Below are 14,088 nucleotides of genomic sequence, written 5' to 3' on the forward strand. Positions count from 1 at the left end.
GAGACAGCTAAGCATTCTAGAACCTCTGCTAAGTGGTTGGGTAAAACAAGACTTTGATATATATGTCATTCCTGTAACAAGTTTTTCTGTCCTGTGTTCCCAGGGCTCTCAGATGTCAGATGTGGCCAGCAGGGAGCTCCATGCCCATGCTCAAGAACGACTGCAACACTACTTTATGAGCAGGGCCTTAGAAGAGAGAGCCCAGCAGCACAGAGAGGCTCTGATGGCTCAAATCAGCACCAATATTGAACAGCTAATGAGTATGTGCTCATTCCATTTTAGTTCCCTAAAGGGAACAACCTATCCAAGGTCTATGACATCTAAAATCTTCAGAAAGAAAGCACTATTAAGGGTCTTTTAGCCCGTCCCCTATCCTCAGGAAATTTCTTAATCCAAAGCATACCAGACACAGTGTTTTCAAATGATGCAGATTTTATAATTTCCTTCTTGCGTGCTTCCTCCAGCCTTGCCATGATTCATATGTATCAGCACAAACAAAGTTATCAATTTCAAAGATGCTGAGCCCTTCTAGCCAGATTCTAAAGCTTTTGGTAATATTTTAGAAGTAGATGATGATAATAGCTAAAGTGCTAAAGTAAAATTAATTCATTGGTGCCTCACAACCACTGATTCATTTAATGAGAGATCTCATCCATGAAGCCACAAACAATGTTTTAGTCAGGCTCTGGGATTTCCATTAGTATGTGTGGTCAGAAAGGGCCAGAGTTCTCTATTTAATGGTCAGTACTTGTGAATTTTGTATTTTTGAATTGGATAAGTGACTGAAACTGAGCCTCTCACTTATAGGATGAGGTTCTACTGGTATTTTTAAAGTTCCTGTTCTTTAAATAAACCATCTAACAAAAATCTACATCTTTTTTCGTTCTTTTAAACATAGAGTGGCCAGAGGGTGAGAATGTTGCTACCAGCCACAGCTGCAACTTTTGAATAGTCCCATACCATCCACAGTTAGGAATGATAATAAATCCAGAGTTGGAATCCTGTCCCTGCCTATTGTAGCAGAGTTCCAGCACTTTAGCTTCCAAGTTCCTACTTGCTTGGCACAGGATTCTACCACTCACCTATTTATTTTCTGTTTACTACAGAGGCACCAAGTCTGAAAGAGGCAGAAGGGAAAGATCCTGAGCTCTTCTTGAGTAGATCCAGGCCTGTGGCAGCCAAGGCCAAGGAGGCCCATCTCACCACCCTGAAACACATGCAGGCACCCTGGTGGAAGAAGCTTGGGGAAGAACCAGGAGATGAGATTAATGTTCCAAAGGATGAGCTTAATTTAGAATTAGGAACTTTATTCATTGGTGGAACCAAACCACCTTAGCAAGTTACCCTAAGAAATGATTCAAATCTTATATTTTAGGAGCTTACATTGGTTCAGCCTCTGGCATGCTCATAGTGCTATCCAAATTCATGATTTTCCAGAGGTTCCTCTCCAAACAAGATTTGCAGTAAGCAAAGAATTATCTTCTACCTCCTTCTCAATTCTCTTTTTCTTTTCTCCATACCCCAGTCCCTGGCCATACACACAGATTTGTGTGGCTTTTATTGTGTAACTAAACTCAGCATGGTATTCTGTTATTTATATGAGGTGTGATATTTCTTTCATTTTTGTTTTCCAACTAAAGGTTTTATGTAAATAAATATTTTCAACAGATTGATTTGAAAAACTTGTCAGGATTATTCAACTTTTTACATTTGTTCTAGAATTTCTATTTTCCTATTAATATAGGAGGTGTTTTCTTGGCCTTTAATAAGGTGAGGAAAGAAATAGTCAGTTGAAGGACATTTTACTATTTTCTATAAAACAATGGTTGAACTCATTTTCTATTTTGTTATTTCTAAAAGGAACTACACACAAAAAAATCCAACTAGGATTCAATGCAACAAAAATTTCTCCAGATAAAATTACATTCTTTCTATTAAACTATGAGGACTATATAACTCACTGCTCCCCTTTTTGTCTTTGCTCCTAGGAATCTTAGAGCTAAATATAATGTTTAATTTTTGTTATGATCCTAGGTACCTATATGATTATTTGCTTCTGGCCTAATAGTTTCTGATTTCCCTATATTTAATTATGTTTTAATACCAGAAGCCATCTCAATTTGTGTTTCTAACAATATGGATTTTAAGTTGAAATCATTAACAGATCATGACTCCATATTATAAGGAACCTAGAGAGTGCTCTTTGTATAAATGAATGGAAACACCCATGTTTCTGTATGGAAAGACCAAGTAGTGTAATGTCCAGTCTCCCAAGGTTAATATTAGTAAAATCCTAGTCAAAGTCCAAATATAACTTTCATTCACAATTGGAAAAAAAATGTAGAAAATTTACTTGTAAGGATAAGCAGATGAGAATTCTGGTCTCACTTAGAATGTAAGAAAGCTACATGAGAGTTTTCTGCCACATTAACAAAAATGCCAGATAATCTACAACAATAATTTTTCTTGAGCCCATCAAGTAGCTGAGGCCTCAAGCCAACCACATAAACGGAGATGGAACTCAGTCTCTGTGAAAAGAAGTATTTCATCTCTAGTAGAGCACAGGGGAAAGAGATGGGTAGGTAAGAAGAATCAACTAAAATTTTAACAAATTCTTAAAGGCCAAGTGTGGGTTAGCATGTCCATTAAGAATATCTAGGAGCCCTAGACAGAAGAAGAATTTGGACCTCTACCAAATGCTCACAAAAAAGGCTGAGAACAAGACAGGAGTCCTGAAGAGACCCACTTAGTGGCACAGACAAACATGAAGTGATAGGTTGGTACAGGGTGTCACGCCCAGTGCCCCAACTGCTTCCCCAAGCCTTTTAAAGGTGTTAAGCTGCTACAGCAAGGGCAGCAAGCTCTCTTACCAGCAAGCCTTGAGTAAACTTCCACTGCATGTAAGGAAGGAATGAGGGAAGGATAGGAAACACTAGCCCTAGATACAAACAGAAATCCAATGTTGCTGAGGGAGGGATAGAAACAAAATACCTTCACCTCTGGGTGAAGGACAAGAAATGATGTTGGGCCCAAAAATCCTGTGCCAATACAAAGCAGAGGTCTGCTAATGCTGGAGAGGAAATTCCTACCCATGACCAAACACAGATACAAGGCAGTTTGGCTGCCATGGGGTACAGGAATAGGGAGCCTGAGAAACCACCAACCCCAACCAGAAGCAGAAAAGACTTGTCCTAAGACTTAGGGTGGATCAGGACAACAGAACACCACCGTCCCAACAATGATCCTAGCACCAAGTAATGAATAATAGCCGTTTACCTCTGGGTTAGGGAAAAGTGGATGGAGAGAGACCTCTGTGACAAAAGCATGCAGAAAATAGCTGAAAGTGAGGGGCAAGAACACAGAAAACCAAGCTTCCAGATCCCACTCTAAGCACAAGGTAATAGCTAAAAAGTAAAGGAATTTGAAGCCCATGGTGCGCTAAAGATGAAAAGAAAATCCAACCTAGCTAAGTGGACAAGTTTGACTCCCCTGTGATACTACAATGCAATTATGATAATATCGACCTAGAGTTCATGCAGACTCCACAAATTAAGAAAGAGCACAGTCTCCAACAAAAATGCCCTCACTTCACATGCTAGCCACAAGTTCAGGACCATACACTTCTGACCAACTGGCTACAAATTTGGGAGTTCCCACAACCCCATCAGGTTTGATAATTCACTAAAAGACTGACAAAACTCAGGAAAGCACTACCCCTATGATTACTGTTTTATTGTGAAGGATACAAATCAGCACCAGCCATATAAAGAACATTTAGGGCAAGATCTGGGAAGATCCTCAATGTGGAGTTCTGTGCCCATTCCCTGTGGAATCAGCACACATCATGCTCCTAGTACCTCAGTGTGCTCGCCAACCAGGAAGCTCAAGTGAGCATTGGTATTCAGGGTTTTAGTGGAGTTTCATTTCATAGGTATGATTGATTGAATCATTGATCATGTAATTGAACTTACATCTCCAGCTGCACTCCCCTGCCTGGAGATCAGACTGATACCATGTGGCTCAAAATTCCAACTCTCTAATTACATGATTGGCCTTTCTGGCATGACTCAGCCCCCCTCCTAAGTCATCTCCTTGGCATAAACTCAGGTATGGTCCAAGGACCCATTATGAAGAACAAAGACACTCCTATTAAGAATCCTATTTCAAAAGTTTAGAAGCTCTGTACCAGGAAACTGGGACAAAACCCAAATTATCATATAACACCCCCACACTGCCAGATATTAAAAAAGACATGCCCATATGGCATAAGTAGTATCTACCTCAGTCTTTTTATGTTCTTCTATACATGATGTCTGATATTTAGTAAAAAAATTGAGACATAAAAATGCCGGAGAAGAAAAGGAACCTTTTGTCAAGAGAAAAACAACAAGATTCAGAGAAGACTCAGATATTGGAACTCACAGAAAGGACATTAACTTATTTAATATGTTAATCTGATACTGATATAATGTAGAGATATGTGAAAGTTAATAACATGCATGAATGGATGAGGAATTTTACAGACATAGAAACTATTTTTTAAAAAGATAACTGGAAATGCTAGAAATAAAAGCCATAATATTGGAGGTTAAGGATTCCTTTGATGAGTTAATTAGCAAACAAGACATAATTGAGTAAAGAATAGGTAAACTTGACAAAAGATCAATAGAAATTTTCCAAACAGAAATACCAAGAGGTAAGCAAAAAAGAATTAAAAGGCTTGAGGGGAGAAGAATAGAGTCTCCAAGAGCCATGAGACAATATCAAATGGTATAACATGTATTTAACTGGAGTCCCAGAAACAGAAGAAAGAGAAATGAAGCAGAAATAAGTATAGTAAAAATGGCCAATGATTTTTGAAAATTAAACCACAGATCCAAGAATCTCACAGAACCCTGAGCAGGATGAATAACAGAAAAAAATATAAAAATTTTAAGAACACCCAAATACATAATGTTCATACTGGTTTGAATCAAAAAATCATGAAAGCAGAGAAAAAATAAAAATTACATATGCAAGAACAAAGATAAGAATTTTGGTAGGCTTTTCATCAGAAACTATACAAGCCAGAAGATAATGGAAGATATCTTTAGAATGAATGCTGGAGAAAAAAAATTATCAACCCAGAATTTCATTTACAGCAAGAATGTCTTTCAGAAAATGAAGGCAAAATATTTTTCCAGAAAAACAAAGCTGATCATATTCATTGGCAGCAGATCTGCACTATAAGAAATGCTAAAGGAATCTCCTCAGACGAAAGGAATAGGATACATGATGGAAATTAGATCTTTACAAAGACAGAGTGAAGAAGTGATAAAAAATGAAAGTAAATATAAAAGTTTTTTCTTATTTTTAATAAATTTAAAAGTTATTAATAGTTGACAAATTAGTAATGATATACTATATGTAGAAGAAAATTGTATGATAGCACCAGGCCAAAAAAATGGAAGAAAGGAAATGGAGTTGTTACGATTTTTAAACTATAAGTGAAGAAGTATAATACTTTGGGGTAGACTATGATGAGTTGTGTATGTGTATTGCAAACCATAGAGCAACCACTAAAACAATAAAAATAAAAGAGGTATAAGATGATTGTGAAGGTGGAGCACAGTGGCTCATGTCTATAATTCCAGCATTTTGAGAGGCCAAGGCAGAGGGATCACTTGAGGCCAGAAGTTCAAGACCAGCCTGAGCAACATAGTGAGATAGTGTCTCTACAAAGAATTAAAAATTAACTGGGCATGGTAGCACATGCCTGTAGTCCCAGCTACTTGGGAGGCTGAGGTGAGGATCACTTGAGCCCAGGAGTTCGAGGCTGCAGTGAGCTATGATCACATACTGCACTCCAGCCTGGGCAGCAGAGCAAGACCCTGTCTCTAAAAAAATAAAAATAAAAAATAAAAGAGATAATGAAGATAAAATGGAATCATAAAACAACTAGAAAAAAGATAGATTTAAATCCAATTATATCAATAATACATTAAATGTAAATAATCTTGATTTTGACCTTGAGAATCTTTTACCAAGTTGGATGGGAGACAAGCAATGTTATGTTTTCTAAACTTGTCCTGGCTCCTCTATACTCTCTTTAAATTTTGCTTGCAAACTGGCCTTTTCTCTCATTAGCTCATCATTTGCTTATGGTTCCTTATTACTCATTTAGTAAGATACTTTTTCCTGAAAGTCTCATTGCTTATATTTTAAAGTTCACTAGATAAATTTTCACTGTGCCAAGTTTCTGCAGGGGATAGGTGTATAATATGAGTTGTCAGTTTTCTAATTTCCTTGAAAATTCTTGCAGCCTATGCCTGCTACCTGATCACAAAGCTAGTGGCACAATTGTAGACTTTTTTTCATAGAAACATCCCATATCTAGCTATCAATTTCACTATCAGTTAGTTATTGCTGTGTCACAAACCACCCTAAAACTTAGTAGTTTAAGACAACAACCATTTCATCCAAGATAGAGTAACAGGGACCATATTTATCCTTCCAGCTGGAAAACACAAAAATAATACAGGAAACAGCAGCTTTAAAGAGAGTGAACATAAAACAATGAAGAAACATCTCTACAGGAAATAAATGAGGTGAACCCAATGATTGTCACAGCTTAACACCATGAGAAAATATCTAGGTCATGGTGCATCTTTCCCAACTTCTGCTTTCCCCCTCATTTTCTACAGTCACTCTATAGGTATCCTCCACCTCATATTTATTTCATATTCTTAGCACAGAAAAATTTTATCTGTTCAGAGAAGCAAGGGGCTTCACATATAAAACTGTGATCCCCTGCATCTCTCCAGAATGTTTTTAAAAGCTTTCTCATCTATCATTTCATATATCCTCCTTCCAGCTATAATTATCCCCTTTGTACTGATGAAGAAACTGGGACACTGAGACATAGTGATTTTGCTTGTCATTAAAGTCACTTTAATGTTTGAATGGGAAGACGCTGAGTGAAGTGTTCAGAGACTTGGCCTAGGACTCAACATTCTAGCAGCAGGGTGCTGACAATGACAAATTGAGATTTCCCCTCTCTTTCTGATGCGTTCTCCAGCCAAAGCAACATGCCCAGAAAGTTTCCATTTTGTTTCCTGTTTTGTGTCCTTTCTGCCTCCTCTTTTCCCAACTGAGGCCTTTTTAGCACCAAGGTTTGACAGCCACAGCCTGCTCCACCCCTCCTCCTCTTCCTTATTCCTGAGGCCCCAAAGCTTCCATGGTAATGGCAAAGCTAGGGATTGCCTGTTGACACCAAGAGACAGAGATGGAGGGATTTTGCTGTTGTTCAGGGGAGAGACACTGGAGTAATAGAACCAGAAACAGGGAAGAAGGACAAGAGATGGTAGGGAGGTAAGGGGTGGTCTCTGATTGTGTGGGCAGAGGGCATGGGATACTCAAGGCATCTGTGTGAGAGGCTTCAAGTGCACAAAGAGACTGCATGTGTAAATGTGATAAGAGTGTGCTATCATTTTCTTCCTCTAAGTCTCATTCACTGTGCCGTATTGCTGCCAGACTTGGAACTAGGCCCAGGAATTTATGAATTTATGTTCAGATCCTTGTGCCTTTTTTCTCTGACCAGTATGGCTACTATCTATAAAGACTATTATCTCCTTTACCCAAAGTCTCTCTCCCTTGCACATGCTCTCCCTCTTTCTTCTCTCTTTTCTTTTCTTCTTTCTTTCTTCTTTCTTTCTTTCTTTCTTTCTTTCTTTCTTTCTTTCTTTCTTTCTTTCTTTCTTTCTGTCTTTCTTTCTGTCTTTCTTTTTCTTCTTTCTTTCTTTCTTTCTTTTCTTTCTCTCTCTCTTTCTCTCTCTTTCTCTTTTCTTTCTTTCTCTCGTTCCTTCCTTTCTTTCTTTTTCTTGCTTTCTTGCTTTTCTTTCTTTCTTGTCTTTCTTTTTCTTTCTTGCTTTTCTTTCTCCTTCTCACCTCCCCCACCTCAATCTTAACCCTGAGGGTCTGGAGATGGGTTTGGGCTCATTGTCTTGCTCTCTCCTGCATTCCCTTGCCTAAGCATTGGGGCTATGCCAGCTGGCTGGTTCCATTTTCTTCCATTTTAGTTTGCTCTCAGCGGTGATTTGATGATGGTGGGGTAAACACCAGAGCCCAGGGCTACTGGGTGGGCTGCAGAGGCACTGAGAGGATTTGTTACTCCTCTTCTCCTTTCTGACACACATCAGGAATATACAGTTTATAGGGGCCTTAATATTCCTCTGGTCTCATTTCTAAACTGCAGACAGATGCTTACCTAACCTTTGGAACGTCTAATGCAGATATTGTTGCCTATCTTAATTCTAGAGAAAGAATAATCCTCAATCAACTTTGACTTCAAGAAGATAGTTCTTAATATCTAATGGAACTCAAAGGTATTCAAAGTCCATCCTCTGGTTTAATTCTCTGTGGAGACAGGGAAAGAACTGGACAGCAACTTTTTCCCCCTGGAAGCATTTTTTAATTAAATGTTTCAACTTTAAATAGTATCTATTGACTGCTGTAAGATTAAGGAAATTAGCACACTCATGGTTTCTAACCTTCCTTCTCCTACCTTTAGACTTTTGTTTTATTTATTTTCAAAATTGTAAAAACATTTATATTCTGTTCTATTAACCTCTACAGTTATTCAGTCTCCATTTTATATTGAAATAGAATTCAGTGCTCACTACCAGTCTTTTATCATTTCTTCTCAATTTCTAAGTATTTTGATTCACCTCTTAGTTGGCTGGATTTTGTGGTCAAGATTTTATCAAGAAGGTTCATGAATATTGTATTTCTTGAATTTTTATATATTTAAAAATGGCTATCTGGCTTTTATGGTTAAAGGACAACTAAACAGTTTAGACTCACACTTTAGGGTCATTCTTTTCCTCAGAATTGTGTAGACATCACACCACTATTTTCTATCGTTGAATGATGCTATGGAAAAGTCTGTATGTAAACTAGAGTAGTTTAGTTTTTCTCTTTCTTTTTTCCTTTCTCTTTCTCCTTCCTTCCTTCCATTCTTCTTTCCTTCCTTTCTTTCTCCTTTCCTTCCTTTCTTTCTCCTTTCCTTCCTTTCTTCTTTCTTTCTTTCTCTCTTTCTTTCTTGTTCTTTCAGATTAAGGGATATCATGCATAAAATGCTCTTATAGTGTACAGTTTGGTGAATTTTTACATACGTAAAAGTGACTCCTTCAGGATCAGCATCTTTTTGCTTATAATTCATTACAAACTCTATTTGAAGACTGGTAAATGCCTCATTATTTTCTTCAGGCTAAACAATGCCCACTCTTCTTTTTATTTCCTTGTGAACACTGTTTTAATTTTTATTGGCTGTTCTCGTTAGATTCTCCAATATTTGTTAATCTCACTATCATTCGTCAAATATTTTTGAGTACCTATCTTGTCCCAGTGACTGTGCCAGGTGCTGGAAATTCAAAGAAAGTAACAAAGGTCTCTCAGTAAGCAATTTGTCTAGAGGCAGAGCGAGATATAAGAGGAGATGATGATGACACAGCCTGCTAGTATAAAAGGGGTGTGACAGGATTCAGGGAAAACCGAGAGATGGGATGATTAACTTTCTGTAAGTATAGAGGCCAGAAAATTGGGGGCTGGGCCTAAGAAAGTGAATAGTGGTTTGGTGTAGAAAGAGCAAGTTTGGACTGGGTTAAAGTTTGCAGAACTAGCAAGAGTATGATGAGGAGAAGTTACTCAGAGTTGAAAATTCAATGGGTGAAAAAATTTTGGAATACTTAATAGTGTTTAACTAATTCTGAATATGACAAAAAGCTATCTTCTCATTTGGAATGTCAAATTCTAGTTAACACACCCACTATCTTTTTTATACCCTCTAAAACTGCCTTATATTCAGCGTGGTCCACTGACTTCAAAAGTCTGGATCTGACCTCATATGTCATAGATAATCATCCAACACAGTGATGTAGACAGAGATTCAAAGTTATTATGTAAAAAATTTTGGAAAGAACCTCCTCCGGTTATTAACTCACTGTTAATTATAAAATAGACTCCACCCACCTACTGACAGCTCCAAAGTGTCTTAAGTCTCTAGTTTTCTCTTCTTGACTGTTTTGCACTTTCCTACTGCAAACCTGAACCCAACAATAATTAACCCTTAGCAAGCTCTTCTTCGCTTGGGTTCTCAGTCTTTGCCTCTAAGAATCACCAGAGTCTTGCTAGTCTAAGTATGGGCCTTGGGCCAGCAATACTGGCATCACCTGGAAGCTGTTAGAAAGGCAAAAATCTCAGGTGCTACTCCAGGTATACTAAATCAGAATCTGCACTTGAATAAGATCCTTAAGTGATTCATATTTACATTAAATTTTAAGAAGAACTGACCTAGGGTACTTTTAAAATTATGATTGCTATGACATCTAATTTAATTATTTTAGGGTGGGTACCAGGATCAATGCATTTTTAAAGCCCCTCAGGTGATTTTAATTTGCAGTTAGGGTTGAGAAACTACTACTTGTTGAATTTTGGGTTGGAAAGAATATCCACAATTATCTGAAAAGGCTAATGTTCCTCTCTTTTCCAATTACTTGTGTGAAGCTGTATTTTCTTCATATGCCTTAAACAAAACAACCTCGCACAACAGAATGAATGCAGATGCAGACATGAGAATCTAGCTATCTTCCCCTAAGCCAGCTACTAAAAAGCTTTGCAAAGATGTAAAACAGTGACACTCTTTCCTTTAAAACTTGTTTTGGAAAATATAATTGTTTTTCATTAAAAATGTTTCTCTATGTTAATATGTAATTACTTTCTTATCAAGCAATAAATATTTCTAATATTTTTGTTTTAATTCTACTATGATAAATACCAAGAGATATAAATAGTGGCATGCTGGAGTCTTTTTATACTGGTTTTTACTAAAACTGATTGTTAAAATTTTCAGAACTATTACAAGCTAGTTGTTCATTAAAAATAAATTATATATAAACGAACAGGGACTTGGGGACTAGGCAGAGCCAGAATAAAATGTGCACCAGCTCCTTCTAGAGACTTGGGCAGGTCACTGCCCCTCTCTGAGCCTGTTTCCTCATCAGCAAAAAGAGGGTACACTTGACAGGATATGAAAGCAATGTCTCTTTACATTTATAGTCTTCCTCCCAAAAACCTATAACCTTAGTCTAATCACGAGGAAAATATCAGATAATTAATGTACCTAATTAAGGGTCATTCTACACATGCCTGACTAGTAGTACTCCTCAAAACTGTCAAGGTCATCCAAAACAAAGAAAGTCAGAGAAACTGTCACAGCTAAGAGGAACCTAAGGAGTATTAAATGGAAAAAACCTTAGACAAGTTTAAATTTTAACTGAGTTTATTCTTTGAGCAAAGAAAAACAAAACAAAGCAAAGCAAAATAAAAAAGTGATTCATGAATTAATCAGCCTTCTAAACCAGAGCAGGTTCAAAGAACTCCCACCAATAACATGATCTGACAACGTTTATATGAAACAGAAGTGTGGTGCAGAGACAACTTAATTGGTTACAGCTTAATTGGTTAATTGGTTAATTGGTTACAGAGCCTCCTGCAATTAACTAAAGCTCAACTACTCTACTTTATATTGGTTTGGCCTGTTAGGCTTAGTGCAGGAGCCTAGTCCAAATCGGTGATCTCCCAGAGATTTTATGTAACAGGAGACATGATGACTAAATGTAATATGATATCATGGTTGGAATCCTGGGACAGAAAAAAAGGACATTAGGTAAAAACTAAGGAAATTTGAATAAAGGATGGACTTTGGTTAATTAAAAAATATAAGCTTATAATTAAATAAATCATATTTAAAACAAAAGTAATATGTCTATTGTATCTGTAGGGAAATTGTGTGTGTGTGTGTGTGTGTGTGTGTGTGTGTGTGTGTTCCCATACATCTCTCCGCATTCAATGACAGCATATTGATAAGTTGAAATCAGGCATGGTGGGAATGGTTATATCACAGAAATCAGTAAATGCTACAAATCCAAAATTTTCCCCTGGAGAAATATTTCTCCTAGTTGTTAAACAGTTTTTATCATATCACTGGGTATAACTCACTTAAACAAAAATTCTATGGGGTTCTCCATTAATATTTAAGTGCATAAGAGCATCCTGAAAACCACACGTTTGAGAACTGCCCATCAAAGATAATCATTTCAGCATTAGTCTTTTACTGGTCCCCTGCCTAGCCTATTGAGAAGGGTATGCTATTCATAGAAAGTTCGCCAAATCATCCCACCTTGACCCTTCCCAGGAACCTAATGATAATAATAATACTACTATCCTAATAGATAATAGTTAACATTTATTATGAGATATGTGCCATATTCTGTGCTAAGAATTGTATGGTCATCTCCTTTAACCCTAACAGTAATCCTATTAGATGGGAACATTTATAATTTCCATTTTACAGATGTAGGATCAGGCCAAGATGGCAGACTAGAAACAGCCTGCTCTCAAGGAGAGGATCAAAAGATGCAAGTATATACCCAGCTACGGATAGATCTTCTTGGAGAGAGCATTGTAAATCATCAGAGACATTCAGAGTAAAGGAGAGGGAAATGGGGTGATCCACTCAGCAAGATGGAAAGTACCTGGGGGAGGCAGCCACAGTGGAAAAGGATAGGAGGCGAGAACCCCAGAGCTCCCCCTGCAGACACTGCCACCTGGTTGGAGACTGCAGTGACATTGCACCAGACAGCAGGCACAGCAGGGACCCAGTGGCTTCTGTTCAGGTCGCTGCAACGGATGCCATTCTGAGCTCCGGGGTCCAGAGCACCTGGCCTACACAGGGCTCGGCTTCACTGCAACCACCTCTGCCAGGCCAGGGAGGGAGCAGGGAGAGCAGATGCTCCCCTGCACCCCAGTGCCTGGGAGCCCAGGGCCCCTCCTTCCCACAGGGGATTCAAACGGAACAGGCGAACAGGCGCTACTGCTGCTGAGGCCACCTGAGAAACCCCATGGCAACTGCCTCAGTGGGACCTATGCTGGGAGAGAGCCCCAGCCATTAAGCCCTGCAGCCACTTCCTTGAGGCTCACTGGGGCTCCAGTGCTGTTGCCTGGTCCAGCAGCCCCACCTGGAGGCTCCCATCCACACCACCTACCAGGACCCACCCATGCAGTCTAATGCTCTACCACAGACCGCTAGCCACGTGCTGCCATTGCACCAGCACCCTGGTGGAGCTAATGCCCACAGCCCTGACACCCAACCACCACCTGGATAGCCTTGCCCAGTTGCCTCCCCCGCAGGGACACCAGGGCAGAGCAATCTCCTCACAATGCCAGTCAGCCTCCCACCGGCCAGAGATTCCAACAGCAGCCTGGGGAACAACCCACCACTATGCACGAAGGTTATCCAGCACCGACTTGGCTGTGACAATCACAGGAGAACAGGACAGCACAGAACAGCTGCATTACAGGCTCGCAGTGCATCTGTCCTTCTCTTGCCAGCTCAATCCTCCACAGTAGGACACAAAAGTGCCATGTAGGGACCCCTCCTTCTTTTCACTAACTAGGAGAGTTCCCAGCAAAGAACAGGTGTCCCACAAACCTGTCTGCCCTGAGCTGAGAGAATAGATTTCAGATGGGAAAAAACTAGCAAAACAACTCTGGCAACATGAAAACACAAGCTAGTTTGACCCCCAAAGGATCACAATAGATCCACAGTAAGGAACCCCAACCAAAAGAAAATTGTCAAAATGTCAGAAATGGAATTCGGAATATGGATGGCAAATAAGATGAAAGAGATTGAAGAGAAATTTGAAAACCAACACAAACAAACCAAAAAATGTTTTAAGGCATGACTGAAAAAAATGAAAAAGTCGCTAAGGAGATAGACAACATAAGAAAGTATATAACAGAACTTAGAGAAATGAAAGAATCATTTAGGGAATTTCAAAATAGAACAGATGTAAAAATTAAAGCTGAGGGACATTAACTTGTCCAAGGTTAAACCCCAGTCTATATAAGTCTAAAATAAACCACCTATTCATTTCATTTGATCATTCATTTATTTACCCACTCACTCTTTTGGTACTTGGGATTTGTGTCAGTATTTGTTTGTACGCAAATGGGTCATCCACTTTATGGAAGCCCTCCTGAGGGCTGGAA

At 38.8% G+C, this 14,088-nt stretch overlaps 1 protein-coding gene across 2 annotated transcripts in view; it reads left to right on the plus strand.

The window, feature by feature from the left end:
- IQCB1 (IQ motif containing B1) overlaps positions 1 to 1,682 on the plus strand; it is a 55,900-nt gene extending 54,218 nt beyond the window's left edge. For both annotated transcript variants that reach the window (XM_045540169.1, XM_045540170.1), the window contains exons 13-14: positions 104 to 260; positions 1,107 to 1,682. In XM_045540169.1, coding sequence (XP_045396125.1) covers positions 104 to 260; positions 1,107 to 1,336 — 387 coding nt within the window. In that variant the 3' untranslated portion in view covers positions 1,337 to 1,682. The remainder of the gene's footprint in view (positions 1 to 103; positions 261 to 1,106) is intronic.
- Positions 1,683 to 14,088: the final 12,406 nt, after the last annotated feature.

Source organism: Lemur catta, chromosome 1, assembly GCF_020740605.2.
Source record: "Lemur catta isolate mLemCat1 chromosome 1, mLemCat1.pri, whole genome shotgun sequence".
NCBI lineage: Eukaryota > Metazoa > Chordata > Mammalia > Primates > Lemuridae > Lemur > Lemur catta.